This window comes from Protopterus annectens, chromosome 5.part1 (assembly GCF_019279795.1).
Source record: "Protopterus annectens isolate FY-2018-M chromosome 5.part1, PAN1.0, whole genome shotgun sequence".
NCBI classification, from domain to species: Eukaryota; Metazoa; Chordata; order Ceratodontiformes; family Protopteridae; genus Protopterus; species Protopterus annectens.
Window position 1 is genome coordinate 416,385,757 of NC_056736.1, and position 16,784 is coordinate 416,402,540.

The 16,784-nt window shown below is 35.4% G+C and overlaps 1 protein-coding gene across 1 annotated transcript in view; it reads left to right on the plus strand.

The window, feature by feature from the left end:
* Positions 1–16,784, plus strand: part of LOC122803178 (angiotensin-converting enzyme 2-like) — a 476,585-nt gene that overhangs the window by 199,625 nt on the left and 260,176 nt on the right. The window contains exons 8-9 of the mRNA XM_044072792.1: positions 8,035–8,207; positions 14,242–14,468. Of these exons, the coding sequence (XP_043928727.1) occupies positions 8,035–8,207; positions 14,242–14,468 (400 nt within the window). The remainder of the gene's footprint in view (positions 1–8,034; positions 8,208–14,241; positions 14,469–16,784) is intronic.

Genomic DNA, 16,784 nt, shown 5'->3' on the forward strand with positions numbered 1-16,784 from the left:
ATGGTACACACCTTGTATCTCTCCCTTAGCTTGTTCTGTATCAAAAAAGTTACTTTAATCCTCTAGAGAAAAAAAAATATTCTGAAGAAAGCTGGATACAGCAGTATGAATCTTACACCTAATTCTTGTCATTCCCTGATTGCTGGAATAAATTTATTTTTTTTTCTGCCTGGTGTACAATGAATAATAATTTTCCACAAACACTCTACTATCTCCAACTTTTAATTTTGTCAGGATGAACTCTTTCTGCTGGTAGGTTTGCGTCTTTACTAATACAGGTATTTGCTGCTTTTTTATGGCCAGATTTGGAAAATACACATGGTGTGACATTTCAGTTAACAGTTCTTGCTTTGGAATTTCAGCCCCGCTGATTATTCATGCCTTCATAAAATTAATATAGTCTGTTCCTTTTAGTTTTTCTGGTGCAGCAGAAAATCTGAGATTTTCCTTACATATTCTGTCCTCTAATGGTACCATTTTTTGAAACAGCTCTTTTTGAACAGTCTCATACTCTGTCAGCCTTTTCTTCATTTCAGCCTCTGATTTTTGCAGTTTTATAAGCTTATCCAAATATCTTTTTAAACTGTTTTCCATTTTTTCCAGCCTGTTTTTTTTTTAATTGATATACTCCTTCAATTTTGCATTTATTTTAATCAGCTCTAAGCATGTTTGACTTATTTTTTTACTCTAGATAACTGGAAGCCATGTCTCGTATCAAAGCTGGAGCTTGATGTCATTTTTGCTAAACAGCTGCAAGATTCTTCCCAGTGAATGTTTTGTCTTCAACATTTCTAGTCAATTTTTTCAGGCTGTCTTAGTTTATTGTCTGCTGGCATTCAGTCAGTATATTTACTAGTAAGTAACTGAATTTACTAAAAGTGAATGAGTTGCTGGCCTTTGTCTTTCATTTTCTTTTTCACAAGGGAGAGCTGAAGTTAAGCTTTTGATCAGTGTGCAGCCATCTTGGAAAGTCTCCAGGATGACTCCTTAATAGAATGAAAAATTACCTTTCAGGCTCAGTAGAATCAATGTTTAACTGTAGCTGTCAAACAGACCATGTCAAATGAGTGGGGGACTGCTGCTGTTAGTTCTCTGCACAAGAGTGGGCAATCCATGGACCTGGGAAACAGTCAACTCATAAGCCTTAATTGTCTCATTTGCAAAGCCATGGAAGGCATAATCGTGGAATTGATAAATGGCAACACAGAAAACCTTAAGACACTGTATCCTATTCAGTTTGGTTTTGTCAAGGGCAGGTCATACCTACTCAACCTGGTGGACATCTTCAAGAGGGTCACCAAAGCAATTAATTAGGGTAAAATGGTGCATAATGCCTACTTTGACCTGTCCATGGTATTCAACACTATACGTCAAGTGGGCAAAATTTGTAGACAAGCTTACTAAATTAGGTATAAACCCCTTCATCACCCCCACTGTATAGACACCTGTCTTACTGATAGGACCCAGTAAGTTAGGATAGGGGATTACACCTTCACAAAGAGGCTGGTCATTAGCAGAGTCCCTCAAGGCTCAGTGGTAGGTCCATTCCTTTTTGTTATCTACTTCTCAGAAGTCAAGACAATCATTAAAGGTCTCAACTGATCATGTTTGTAGATGACTGTAAACTAGGAGCTGTCACAGAATCCCTCCAAGACAGTAATTTCCACTAAGAAAGGTTAACACAGACTAATGATTAGTGCCAACTCTATGACTTAAAACTCAATGCCAAGAAATGCAGAGTAGTACTCTTTGGGAGGTCAGCTACCCCAGGAAACTACCTCATTGATAACACAACTCTGAAAGTAGACTCAGAAGTCAGGGACTGGAGATGTATGTAGACAGTAACCTGTATTTTGACCAAAATGTATCTACAGTAGTAAGGGAATCAGTCTATAAGTAAGGGTATGGCAACTAGGTCCAATAAGTTATTGATCCAGTGTATTCAGCCCTCATCAGGCCCATCACTGAGTACAATGCTCCCTTCAGTACTTACCAACTAGCAACATGTAACAAATGGAACATGCACAGAAGCTCCGCACAAAAAAAATACAGGTCATTAAAAACATATCCTATGTGGATCACCTCAAAGTTCTAGCCTTATACTCTGTCTCCAACAGACTGCTGAAGGGTGATTTATGTCTGATACAAGGCATCCTTAGATCCTACTCTAATAGACCTCTTACATATCCATAAAATAAATAGCATCAGAACTACCCAATCCAGGGATGTAAACCATGCTGGTGACATAAACAGGACATGTTGGAGGGACAGATGTATCTCTTAGAGAATACCCCTTCTCCAGGACGGGATTCCCATCCATATGAAGCAGAGTTCTTCTCTGACCCTATTCAAGTGTAACCGTGACCAGTAGACGGGAAATCGAGAATTCACCTCTGGTCTGACACCTATATTTGTAATCGACAGAGGCAGCCTATAATTGATTGACCACCAATGCCATAGCTTACATATGCTCCACAAAATAACATCTAGGGCTCCAAAACCTTTTGGATACATTTGGTGTACATGGCTAGGACTATAAAGGCCCCTGTTATAATTAGTCTAGTATACACCTATGAATCTATGAATATGGCTGCCTTTAGTGCCTTCATCTGATAAGATGGACATGAACATGTGGTTGGTATTAAAATTCTACACTTATAGAGAGCTCTTATTAAACTTGAACTAGGACTTGTTGACATTGCATATATCACTGCTTTCTATAGTGAGAAATGGTTGTAAGGCATGGGTTTTTGTAAGGTTCCTAGCATTGAGCAGCAATGCCTTGACATTATCTAGATTCTGTTTTGTTGTATTAAAAGCTGTAGGAGAGTGACATTGACTAAAAAAGCTGTATGGCGTGGAAAAAGATTTAGCCATTGTATGAATGCTTTGGGGAGAGGGGTGCAGACCATCCCTGGCACAGTGGAACAATAAAGCAACCAAATACTCCCAGATGCTCACACTGGAAAACCAAGCAAAAATATAGATAAAAACCAGTAGAGCAACCACAACGATGGCAAATCCTTTATTAAAATACATAAAATGATAAGAGCTTTTGCATATTAATTATGCTTCATCAAATCACAACTGTGAAATAGAATACACCATATTTAGAACTAAAAACAGCCTATCAAAAAGCCGCAAATGTTAATTGGAGTGTGTTCACCAAAATACATTCACTTAGTTTTAAGCCTATGCCCTTGTAAGGCTGGCTTAATGCTAACATTGTTATTAATACCAGGAAACTTGTAAGCCAGTAAGCTAAAAATCCAACACATTTCTATATGTTCTAGGTGATTATTTAGATCACCCCTCTCATATTATGTTGTAAACATTGCATGACTCTAAAACTAGAACTATGCTTTGGAAAATCCAAAACATGTTTTGCCAGGGCATTATTTAAATTCTTAGTACGTATCTCATATAAATGCCTGTTAACCTTGTCACATAGTCTCTGTATAGTTTTACGTATATAAAATCATGGGCAATGGTTGCAGGTAGCTAAGTAGACCACGTACATAGTGTTACATTCAGCATAAAATCTAGGTTTAAAAATAAAATGCATCAATGGATAAACAAAATCTTATTCCTTGGTAATGTGTTCACAAATCTTGCATCGCCCACAGTGGAAGATGCTCACTCTATGATGCTGTTTATGAATATATTTTTGGAGTTACATAACAGTTGTTTAAGACTGCAACAGTTGTTATATACATATGTGGGTCTGTCTCCCACTATTTCTGTTGTTTGTGACCCCATTGTAAGGAAATGCCAATTCTTATCCATAACCTTCCTTACAACATCAACATCACTGGTGTACCTGCTGTTAAAAGAGACTACTGGTCTACCAGTCCTCTTTCTAGATGTTTGTATGCAACATACGTGATTGTTTATACGATCTTTTGATGTGTAGATCTATTGATGAACAACTGTATATTTTTTTAAGTGTGGATAACCCAGTTATACCTATCATAAAGGGCTTACCAAAAATTCACAAGTCAGCAAGTAAGCCACCAATGAGACCTATAGTGGCTGGGGGTGATTGGGCCACCAAACCATTATCTATATATGTTGAAAATAAGTTAAAATTGTTTGTGGCACAGATACATACCATACTGAAGGATACCATGCAATTTTTAAATGATTTGGACAGACACATACTATTTCTACTTCCAGCTGCTATTTACTAGTTACTTTAGATGTTAAGAATCTCTTTACCTGCATTCCCAATGTTTATGGCATTGAGGCATTGAGAGAATTATTGACTTTAGAACATATGTATAATAATGATACAGTTCATATTTTGTGCACATTCCTTGAATTAATTTTGGAAAACAACGTTTTTATCTTTGATGATAAATATTTGCAAAAATGGGGTGTTGCCATGGGCACCCCATGTGCAAATACATATGCAACTTTGGTGATGTTCTTTTGGGAGACTTAATAACTATTTACTTCCACATTATTTAGATATGTAAAATTTTATAGCTGTTTTGTTGATGCAGTCTTTTTGCTGTGGGAAGGTGATGCAAACTCTTTGCATGTCTTTATCAAGCATATAAAGTTGACAACTGACTTTTTTAGATTTACAGTTAATTATTCAGGTACTGAAATTGAATTCTTGGATGTGCTAGTGAGAAAAACAACATATAACATTATTATTACCTCTTTTTATTGTAAGCCTTGTTGGAGGAACAGTTTGTTGGGTAGGAAAAGCATGCATCATCGACATGTTATTCCTAATATAATAAAAAGCCAACATATGAGAGTTTCCAGAACGTGCAGATATGAAGATGTGTTTCAGAGGGAGGCTATTAATCTATCTAAATTATTCTTTGGTTCATGCATCACAGACATCTAGAAAGAGGACTGGTAAATCAGTGGTATCTTTTAACAGTAGGTACACCAGTGATGTTGATGTTGTAAGGAAGGTTGTAGATAAGAATTAGCATTTCCTTACAATGGATTCACGAACAACATAAATAGTGGGAGACAGACCCACATGTGTATATAATAACTGTTGCAATCTTAAATGACTGTTATGTAACCCCAAAAAATATATTCATAAACAGCATGATAGAGTGAGCACCTTCTCCTGTGGGTGATGCAAGATTTCTGAACACATTACCAAGGAACACGATTTTGTTTATCCATTGATGCATTTTATTTTTAAACCTAGATTTTATGCTGACTGTAACACTATGTACATGGTCTACTTAGCTGCCTGCAACCACTGCCCATGTTTTTATATATACATAAAACTATACAGAGACTATGTGACAGGGTTAACAGGCATTTATATGAGATACGTACTAAGAATTTAAACAATGCCCTGGCACAACGTGTTTTGGATTTTCCAGAGCATAGTTCTAGTTTTAGAGCCATGCAACGTTTGCAACATAATATGAGAGGGGTGATTTAAAAAATCACCTAGAACAGATAGAAATGCATTGGATTTTTAGATTATAGGCTTACAAGTTTCCTGGTATTAATACCAGTGTTAATATTAAGCCAGCCTTACAAGGGCGTAGGCTTAAAACTAAGTGAATGAGTTTTTATGAACACACCCTCCAATTAACATTTGCTGCTTTTTGATAGGCTGTTTTTGTTTTAAATATGGTGTATTTTATTTCACATTTGTGAGCTGATGAATTATAAGTAATATGCGAAAGTGTCATTTTATGTAGCTTTGCCATCGCTGTGGTTGCTCTACTGGTTTTTATCTATATCCCTGGCATAGCAGTATTGTCTACCATATCATCCCGGGCTGTTATATGTTGTACCCTCTTTGACAAGAGAAGCTAAGTTAGTTGTTGAAGTTTAATCTTTTGCTTGTATTGTGTCATCATTTTTAATGATAGTAGAATGCTACTCAGGGCTAGGTTCATACATGCTTCAGACACACATTCAGAGAGCTCCATCATGTCTCTCTCTCTTCATATAATCCAGGGAGGTATGTCTCAAGTCATTTACAGCTATGTGCACTGTAACTGTGTGTGGTAAAAGGACTTGAGAGCATGCATGATATGACAGATCCTGACACCTGATAGGCATCTGACTGTGATCATCTCCTTGCATGACCTGGTGAGTGGTGCATCTCTGTCTCACTCTGGAGGCACCCGTGACTAGGATAATAGATATTGTAGAGGTTTTCCTTTTGGGCTTTTGACTTGACACAATGCGACTCTTAGATGTATGTTTCTTGTTGGGTGCTGTCTGTGTTGTGTGTTTGCGAGGTTGCTGAGGATGCTTGTTTCTTAGATTACATTTTAGAGGAATTTCTGCTTTAGGTAGGTTACTTTTTAGACCCTCTGCATATGTAGGCCTATGAGTTTGGTCTGAGCTATACGTGTTTGGCTGGGGGCATTACACTATCCCAATCATAACCTAAAAGGGGTTAAAAAAAGATGTTTAAAGGGCAACTGGTAAGAGCAGCAAGAATGTGTTCTGACTTTAATCTTTCCAACAATTAAGTCAGTAATATAACGCAAATGTTCCTAGACAGAGGATATCCTTTAAACTTATTGAATACCATTTGGGATGAGCTATTAAAAGACTGGGGATTGAATTCAAACCCCTTTTAGTTTTAGATTGGGACAGTGTAATCTCACCAGCCCTGAGAACAGCCTTTTGAATAAACACTCGTATGCAAATAGTCTAGTGATAACATTTGGTTGACATACTAGAAAGGTAAAAAACATCATTAGTAGAAACTGGAACATTTTTAAGGTAGCTGAATATACCCACAAAACAAGTAGGAATTAAAAAAATCTTTTTGAACACCACACGTATACCATCACCATGAAGCAACACATTAGTAAGAGAAGATGCAAGGCCTGTACCCAATGGAATTATGTATTGGAACTAAGATAAATAACTTTAGGAGCATCCCCACATACTATTCCCCCTGCAGATGAGAATTGTGGTACAAAAGGAGTAATTTATATAGCCCTATGTTCCGGCTGTTCCAGTTTCAATGTAGGCAAAACAGAGAGACTATTTCTTATGAGGATTTATGAACACAATTATGCCATATCTAAGGGTAATAGTAAAAATTCTTTGTTTAAACACTCATCAGTTTGTTCCAACTTTTCTAAATGTAAGTTTGGTTTACTGGAAATTGTTCCTAAAGACTTTAGGGGAGGGTCCTGGGAAACCAAGACAGAACTTAAGAAACTCACATGGCAATTGAGACTAAATGCCTCAGAACAACTGGGGTTAAATGAACAGATTTTGATTTCCTCAGTGCTCCAACTTAGGGCAGCTCAACTTTAATTATTTAGTTATACTATAATCCACCCAAATTTTTAGAATAGCTTTACGATACTTTTTTATTCTATTTATTTAATTTGGATTGTACTCGATGATGTTAATTATGTCAATGAATCTTTAATTAAGTTGCATGTTTGTTTGACTGATATATAAGTGATTCAGTTTTCCCATTCAACAGTTCTGAAGAAGTCCCAGTACTAGGGACAAAAGCACTGAACCATATTAAAGTTACTTTCATATTTTTTTTTTTCTATATTTTTATTGGCACAGTGTAATGCATTTAGCCTTGGTTGATTAAACACAATTTTATATACTATTTTGCTTCCTGGTTGTCCATTTTTTAATTCATTGCCAGTTGAGATAACTGTTTGTTTTGAGAAAACTATACCGGTGGGTAAGAATGTTCAACACTGTGTGAGCCTTTCTCTGATTGTGAGTCTTACTTGTCTGCATGGTTAGATGCTGATTCAGTTTTTTTATTCTCTATAAACTGGCTAACTTGTGTCTGCTCTTAACAAATGTTTACATATTATTTAAACTGTAGAGTTTTTGCATTATTTTTAAATACTGTAAAATTATTGTTCTTAAAATATTTTGTAATACTTTTGAGCTTTGGAGCTTTTTTTCCATGGGCCTGTACTGAAAATGGGCTCATACTCAAAAGTTTTCCAGGGATCAAATGTTAATAAATAAATATTCCTATTTTTGCATGATACTGTATATTTAATTTCATTATGACAGTTGTTATTTTTTCCTTTTCAGGGTTGGACTGTAAAGGAAATGTTTAATGCAACAGAACAGTTTTTTGCATCTGTTGGTCTGCCTAAAATGAATGAGAATTTCTGGAATAACTCTGTGACTGAACATCCTGGTAGTGGCAGAAACGTTGCATGCCATCCCACTGCATGGGACCTAGGAAATAGAAATGATTTTAGGTATTGTACAAGTTCCTGTATTTCGATGGTGGTTTGTTTTTATAAAAGTGAAGTACTGTGGTTTGTAAGTTCATGAGACATAAATGACATTCTTATTTTGAAATCACACACCATTGGTCAGGGCACATCAGCTTTGATTCAACTACCATTTGATTCATTATCCGATCCAATACTGCTGGCTATATTTTCTTTTTAAAAAGGAAAAAAGGATACAGAAACATGTAATGGTCTGTGAAGCAAATCTTTCATGGTAAGGAATCAGATGCATTGTTTGGTTTAATGTCCCTTTTCCATAAAAAATATAAAAATGCTACAGTTAAAGATAAGAGATCAACATTTACAAATGAATACTGGCAAATTAAAACAGCATCATTCAGATATCAACACTGTAAAAAGTAGTAAGGTAACACTTAGTCACATCTTATAGTAATGCTATAAGATCCCTAACAATCACTGAGTGTATATTATTCATAAAGCATTTCAATTTCATTAAGACTAATATACAGCATTTAAACAATTAACATTTTACACCGTATTTAACTGTTCAAGCATTACATCAGAAATGCAAATTTTGAATTTATGAGGAATCTATATTATTTTCCCCCAGCAGTAAGCTTAATGTTTGTAGTAGGTTGCATGTTTTTCATACATATTACATTTTCTCATACATAATGATGGTTGCCTTTATACAATCTGTGCATGACAGTGTCATAGGCTTTCTTTAGTTAGTTGTTATTGTCTTTCTGGCAGTTTCTAATAAATGTCAAATGAGTGGTATCTGATCTTTACTAACAATAGTGGAAATGGGACCCTAAAATCACCAAATGTTTAGTCAGCTGAAAATGACGTCTTTATAAATACATTTTTGAAAATGAATGCAGAATTCATAAAATATGGGTTCGTCTACATGCGGTCAGGATGAGATTCCTTAAGCATCAGTTGTACAAAGATAAAAACACAGTGAACATTTTGTCAGCTACTGTTCTCCTTAGGAATCATCGCTGGTGCTGCCAGTGATTCCATCTATGGAGTTGGTAAATATATGTTGTAAGTGTGTGTGTGAGTGTGTGTGTGTGTGTGTGTGTGTGTGTGTGCCTGTTTGTGTGTCCAAGTGTGTATACATGTGAGTGTTTGTGTCCATATCTCAAAACATGCATGTGTGTATGTATATACATTTTAGTCTATATGTCTGTACCTCAGCACATATGTGTTGCATGTGTGTGCTTCTGAATTTCTGTATATGTGTTATAATGTCTCTCTGATTCTACATCTGTTTGTGCATATGTGTGTGTGTGTGTGTGTGTGTGTGTGTGTGTGTGTGTGTGTGTGTGTGTGTGTGTGTGTCTGTGTGCGTGTGTGTGTGTGTTTGTAGATTATATTGAATACTTGCATAATTTGTGCTTTCTATATAAAATACTTCCTCCAACATCCTACAGCAATTTTGAAATATTAGGCAGAGTAACTATTTTATTCAGAGATATACCATTTGCTGGATAAGACTCTTAGTTTTTCCAACATAAAATACTTGCATGATTGATATTTTGCCACTTACACCACCCCAGATGTTGTACAGTCAAAGTTACCTTATACCACAATGGTCCTGGGAGAGCCTGCTAATATCATATAAGGGCACATATTGCTTTATCTTCCACACTTCCTCATGACATAACGATTCTTTATATCTGCCATGTAAGTTGCATTTTTTCCAAATTGTATTCCTCATCCACCTAACTTGCTTTCTCTGGATTTACTAGAAGACATGACCATTTTTCTCACAACTTTTTATTGTATCATTGTCAGTAGAACAGGTTAAAACCAATATAATTGCTACTTAGTGTCTTATCTTATCTCTTCTTTAGAGGGTCTACTTCAAGTACAGGGAAATCTGACCTTCTCCTCTAATAAATCATATCAACAATCCCCTTCAAGTGCCTCTTTGGATAATTTCCATCCAGAAACAATTTTTTCATGTCTCTGCTTCCTCAGGAAATTAGAAATTGTCTAAAACAATATTTGGGCTATCTCATCATTTGTCTTTTTATTATGTTTTTTCTTTAATGACCCTGAGTGATTACTAATAAAATCAATAAATAATTTGAATATGTGGATTTTCTCTCTCTCTATTTATAATTTGAATATGTGGATTTTCTTTCTCTTTCTGTCTATCTCTATCTATATATTAGAAGCAACAGTAACATCTAAAAATCAATGTACTCATAAGAATTGTGACAAATAAATTCAAGACAATTTGTAGTGCCATTCATATTAGAAAGGAACTTCTCCAGTTTTGCATAGGTCTCTTCTATATAATAAAAATGCCATCCAAAAATCTCCCATATGAAATTATGTCAGATTAATGTAATTGTTTCTAATACACTGGTGCTCCGACTAAGCACCAAATTCTCACATTATGGGGCATCTGCTGTTCCCATTGCCACCTCTTGAATTTGATGCAACAATTCCCCATGAAACATAAAACATTATTTTATGACCATTTCCATTAATACACACACCTCATTACTAGTGCTCTCATCCAATTTTACTGCTTATAAAAGCATCTGCAAACCAAGATAAACCTGTGGTGGTGGGGGGGATAAGTATATAAAGGGACTTAATATCAATGATAGCCAAGACCCTAATCTCACTATAAGGAATGGTCCTTAATTCATCAGTGAAGTGCCATGAATACTTCAAAATGCCCTCCACTGCATTCAAAACTGATTTAAATGTCCTGTCAATATTCATTGCAAGGTGTTCTGTTATAGTCCTAGTTGCTGACACACCTAGTCTTAATGGGGAATCCACAATGTTCTTATGCACATTCGGAATATGAAATATAATAGGTACTGTTGCCTTCTTCTTGACTGAAATTAGAGGTATGTTCATCTATTCAATTTTCTAACAGCATTTCAAAGAAGTCAAAATCAGTTTTGAGATAAGCAATGTTAATATCCCTTTTTAATGCAATATCTCAGAATTCATCACCAATTAATAAGGAATGCAGTTTATGAATAGAGACCGCAGTGTTCCTGATTACTACCCTACCCACTTTATCAGATTTCATAATCCTGATGCCTGTGTTAATGTCACTACTCATTTTCTCTAATGAGCATTTTTTGTCCTTGCATAAATTGAATTCATAATAATTTCCTTTAGATTTTAAAGTTTTCCTAATATCCCTTTCAAATTTCTTTTTCTTAAACTCTGAACCACAACAATCCCTTTCTAGCATGTTACATTTAACTTACAAGTGTAAAGATACAGGTTCACCAGCACATTCTACATATTAGTCCTGTAGGTAAGTACAAAGTTAAATCTTTTACAAAACATTTCTAAATGCATATAAGGAATGTCTAAATTAGCATAATTAGAGATCTTAATCCTTTCCTTACAAAATGGTTGAAACATGTCCCTCTGTCCATTCATGGTTAATACCTCTGTTAGTTGCCATTCTAACCACATTGGTTCCACCTATGTTTTGGTCATCACTGTGTATCACCAGTCTGAGTGATGTTTGGATTCTGGTTCCTCAAAGTCAACCTGGCTGATCTCTTGGGAAGAAGGGAAAAAAAAAAAAACATTCACCATTACATGGAGGTCTGCCATTGATCTGGTTTCATTCTCCCCTTGTTCACTACTTTTTGAAGAACATCTCTGCAGACTTCTGCAGTCAGCTCTAGATCATGGATCATTTGGGCACATCAATTGTCCTTTCAGGATGCAAACACGCTGGTACACCACAGTACAGATTTGTCTTTATTTTCTAGTTTTACATCTCCTCAGAAAACCATGGGGAACATAACTGGGGGTCATCATCTAGTGTTGTACAGCAACACCCATGGGACTTGATGGTTTTCTACGGATATATGCCACAACCTGCTACATGATGATATAGATATAGTTATGAGTGTTCAGTCTACTGTAAGTTTCATCACTGGCAGACCTGTTACCATGTGGCATGTTTGTGTGGTAGGTTGTCACTGTTTGCCATATCAGGGAACATGATATAGCTCATCATGTACCTTAGCATGTAAATGAATACTTTGTCATTGTCCTTATCACAGGTGACTAGAACATGTGCAGTGTATTACCTTTTTTCTATTGAAATGCCGCTCTCTTTAAGAGATAGCAAAAATCTTTGTCTTAGACCGAATTGTCCAGCCTTATTAGACATTAGGTATGAGGACTGCATGGCATGTGCCATATAAGATGTCCAGTACAGAATATGTGTACATTTTGGAGCTCTTGACTGGCCACCATAATTAGATTTTTCTAATCTGATATTGCTGGGGACAGAACCGCTTGCCTGAGTGTGTAGCCCTTGGACTAATGTGTTCCTTTTGTTCATCATTGTAAAGCTGTATAAATCTGTTCAGCTTTTCTCCATTGATGTTTTTCTCATTTTCATGCTGTGCATGCAGCTATTCTTGGGGAGTGCACCACTTTCTGTCACAGTACATAATGCAAGTTTTATAGCATTCAGCATTTATAACATTCAGAAATCATATGTAGGATGGCGTGGGCCTCTGTTATATTACACAGTTCCTCATTGCCATATCACTATAATTTGCAGTTCCACATTGCATAATCGATAAGTAGTATTATGTTAAAGTTTTTTTTTTGAATTACAGCCATTTCCCACCATGTTGCATGATGTTTACATAATTGCAATTATGAATCCCACCCCAAGTGTATTAACAGTTCCTCATGAAATGCACACCATAATTTGTAGAAAGCTGTTTTGACACATACATTGTACAATGTAAATCCCAAAAACAAAACCGTTTTTTTTGCGTCTTTCGGCTTTTCCCGGTTGGGGGTCGCCACAGCGGAACTGTGGTCCGCTAATGATTGGAAGTAGATTTTTACATGCCAAGTTGCCAGCCCTGATGCACAACCTTCAACAAAGTACAAAACAGTACTAATATAATATAACACATATTGTAGAGTTACCTTTGCTGCGACTTAGTTTATACTTAGAAATGTTTATTCTTCTATTGCTGACTCATGGAAATTTATGGAAAAAAGAAACATTTCACCCTAACTTTCACCAGTCAACTATTTATAAATAACATTTGCCAGAATAGCTGTACTTTACTTGCGGAAGTGTGGAATGATGACTTGGCAGCCTAACAAATATCTATATCTATATCTATATCTATATCTATATCTATATCTATATCTATATCTATATCTATATCTATATATCTATATCTGTATTTGTATCATCTGTATCTATTTATAATTTTTGTCTATCCATCTATCTATGTGTCATCTAGCTATATATCATCAATGCATATATTCATGACAAGTAATGTTAATAAAGCTGCCATAGCAAACAACTTAATAAAAGCAAATTTTATAGTCCTTCAGTATGTCTTACTTCACAGAGGGTTAACATTAAGAGGCATTGAGGTAAAATCTGAAGACAAGACAGACCTACACCAAGGAAAATGAGAAGATAAGCGATGTAAATTATCAAACATATGCTGTTCTAAAACTGTAAAACAGGTGCAGTGACAACAGTATGCCATATATTTTATTTGAAAAGTCATAAGCTGTTGTTTTTCTTCATGGTATTTAGCCATTTATTTTAAGGAAATTAAACTGAATACATTTGGAGTAATCCGTATTTTAAGGAAGGTACAGCCTAAAGCATAATTCAGATTATGTAGACTACATGAGTGTTTTTAATATATTACCTTAGTTATGTGATTTGTGAGACAATGAGTCAGGCAATTGATTTGACAGAGTTAATAACCTGGTAGTTGTGACCACTCATCTAAATACAGAATGCTAAGATTAACATGTTGCTAATACTACAATAATATGCTATTCCATTGCGTTTTTAAGATATAAAAATTCTTAATTTAATAAAGCACTTGAACACACATTTTTATTCTGCATGCCTAAATAACTAAAGAAAATATGTTAGCATTTTACTATGACTTTTTTATGCAATCTAATATGTGAACTGAAGTTCATATATTTTGTAAGTGATGGATATCTTGTATTTATTTTTTATAAAACCTAGGATATTAATGTGCACAGAAATAACTATGGATGACTTTTTAACTATTCACCATGAGATGGGACACATTCAGTACTACATGGCTTATGCACATCTTCCATACCTGTTACGAGATGGAGCAAATGAAGGCTTTCATGAAGCTGTAGGGGAGATCATGGCACTGTCCGCTGCCACACCACCTCACTTAAAGTCACTTGGCCTCCTACCTAATGACTTTGTTTGGGACAATGGTGAGTACACATTAAGATTTACAGAACTGTATAGGAACTGTAAAATGTGGTTTTTAAATAGCTTTGTAATTTAAAGCAGATTTCTAGTACTGAAAAAGCCTGTTGGCTTACTTCAACTACTAACAATATTTAACACATGTAATCTATACTTAATAGTGATATGTAAAAGAGTCTGTATTGACTGCTCCATTCAAAGTGACATTTTTGTTACTCTGTATGATTTAAAGATCATTGTCATCACCGATTATTTTATTTTTGCATTTCATTCAGAATTGAAATGCACATAAGTACATTTGTTTTATATTCTTAATTTACATTGATAGTACACCTACTAAACAAAAGTTCACTATGAATTTTCTTAATTCATGGTACAGTAGAGAGTTGATTATCCAAACATTTATTATCCAAAACATCAATTACCCAAATGCAACCTTCCGAAGTTTTCAGGCAGGAAAACTCATAAAGTTTGACTATGTAAACATTATACATATTCGCTTTTACATGTTTTTGAGCTTGTACTACAATAATATACTTTACCGTTTTGTACTTACAGCAAATTAATTTTAATTTTCGTGTTTAATGTTCATCAAAAACATTTTTAGAAGTCTTTATATCTGGTTCAATTATATATTTGATTATCCAAACAGTTTGATTATCCGAACTACCCTAGGTCCCAATTAGTTCTGATAATTGACTCTACTGTAGCTAGCTAAAACATGTATTACTTATTTCTCAGCCCAGGAAAGAGATAATGAAAACTGACTGAGGTTTTCCACTTCTTACACTACAGAAACATTCATGGGGAAGAAAGGCATTTTTACTAATGATGACATTCAAATTACTTGCAATGGCTGCATCACATCTGTTAAAATGAAAGCTGAATCCTAATGGATGCAACTCACTGCAACCTCAGGAAAGACTGTTAGGTTTGAAATAATTTATTGAATTCTACAGAAGTTTGAAGAACAGTTTGGGAAAATTGTGAAATGGGAGCACAAAAGGAGAAATATAGACAATTGGGACAAAATAAGTCTCATCTTAAACATGACAGCTGTAAGTAAATTTGTAAAATGCAAGATTACTCATCGGGGAAGCAATAGATGTGAAAAATATATAGGACTGGATGGGAAATGGTAACAATGACATATGAAGAAAGCATTTAGCAGAAAATCATATTAGATGATCTACAGATCTACAAGCAGTGCAATGAAGCAGCAAAATAGTCCAGCTTTGCACTGAGATATGTGGAAAACAGTGTTATCAGTCAGTGGATAATACAAAGTTGGCGTCCCTGTGTTTAAACTGTTGGTAAGAACCTACTCAGACTATTTTATGCAGCTCTGGAGGACTCATCATTTTAATGGTATCTACTTGATATTAATGGATTGGATGGTACAAAACAGCAAGTGATGTATCAAAAGAAGGGTGGCAGGGGCATTATACAGACTTTTAGGTATGTGAAGAGTCACAACATAGACCAAAACAGTCTAGGCAATATGAAAAAGGAAAAAAGAAAGAGGTGTGTGGATAAGAAGACAAAATTTGAATAAGTAAGGTGGATGGATTGGTCATTAAAGACATAATGAAGTATTGTTTGACAGAGCGGCAACAGATGATTAGAAACTCATAGTTGGACAAGCAGTGCAGCATAAAATAATAGGGTCTGCAGCACTAGATAAGGAAGAACTGAGACTCCCTAAGCCAAATACTGAGCTGCCATGTTCTTCTATATTTCTGTACTAGGTGATCTTTCAGAAGTTTGAACAAAATAATTTACATTTATTGGTCTTCACCTCTGAATATAGCGGTCGCAAACAAAGTATGTTATGAATGCAGAGTGAAAGGCTAAGCATTTATGTAACAACGATTAATGTACAGTAAGGTATTACTTTGCATAAAACTGAAGTGTTAACAAACTGGGAGAAGTTATGCTTCATAGCACAAAACAGGAGAATTATCTACGGGTGGTAATCACAGTTAAAACACTGAAATGCATGTGAATGGGCATTGACAAAAATAACAAAATATTGTTCTGAATTGTTAACTGACTAGACTCCCAGGACGTGGAGGTAAAGCGGTCACCCTGCAGATCATAGGTAAAGTTTCGTCTGAAGTGGTGAAGGCAGTATTAGAACCTATACAAATGAAGATAGAAGCAGTAATGCCCAAAGGGAGGAATAGGAGAGAAACTAGAATAGGAGGTGGGGGTCTATGGTTAATTGTCAAACAGACTAACCATCGAATGATCTTCTTCTTCTTCTTTCGGCTTTTCCCAGTTAGGGGTCACCACAGTGGATCACCTGTCCGCTCATGATT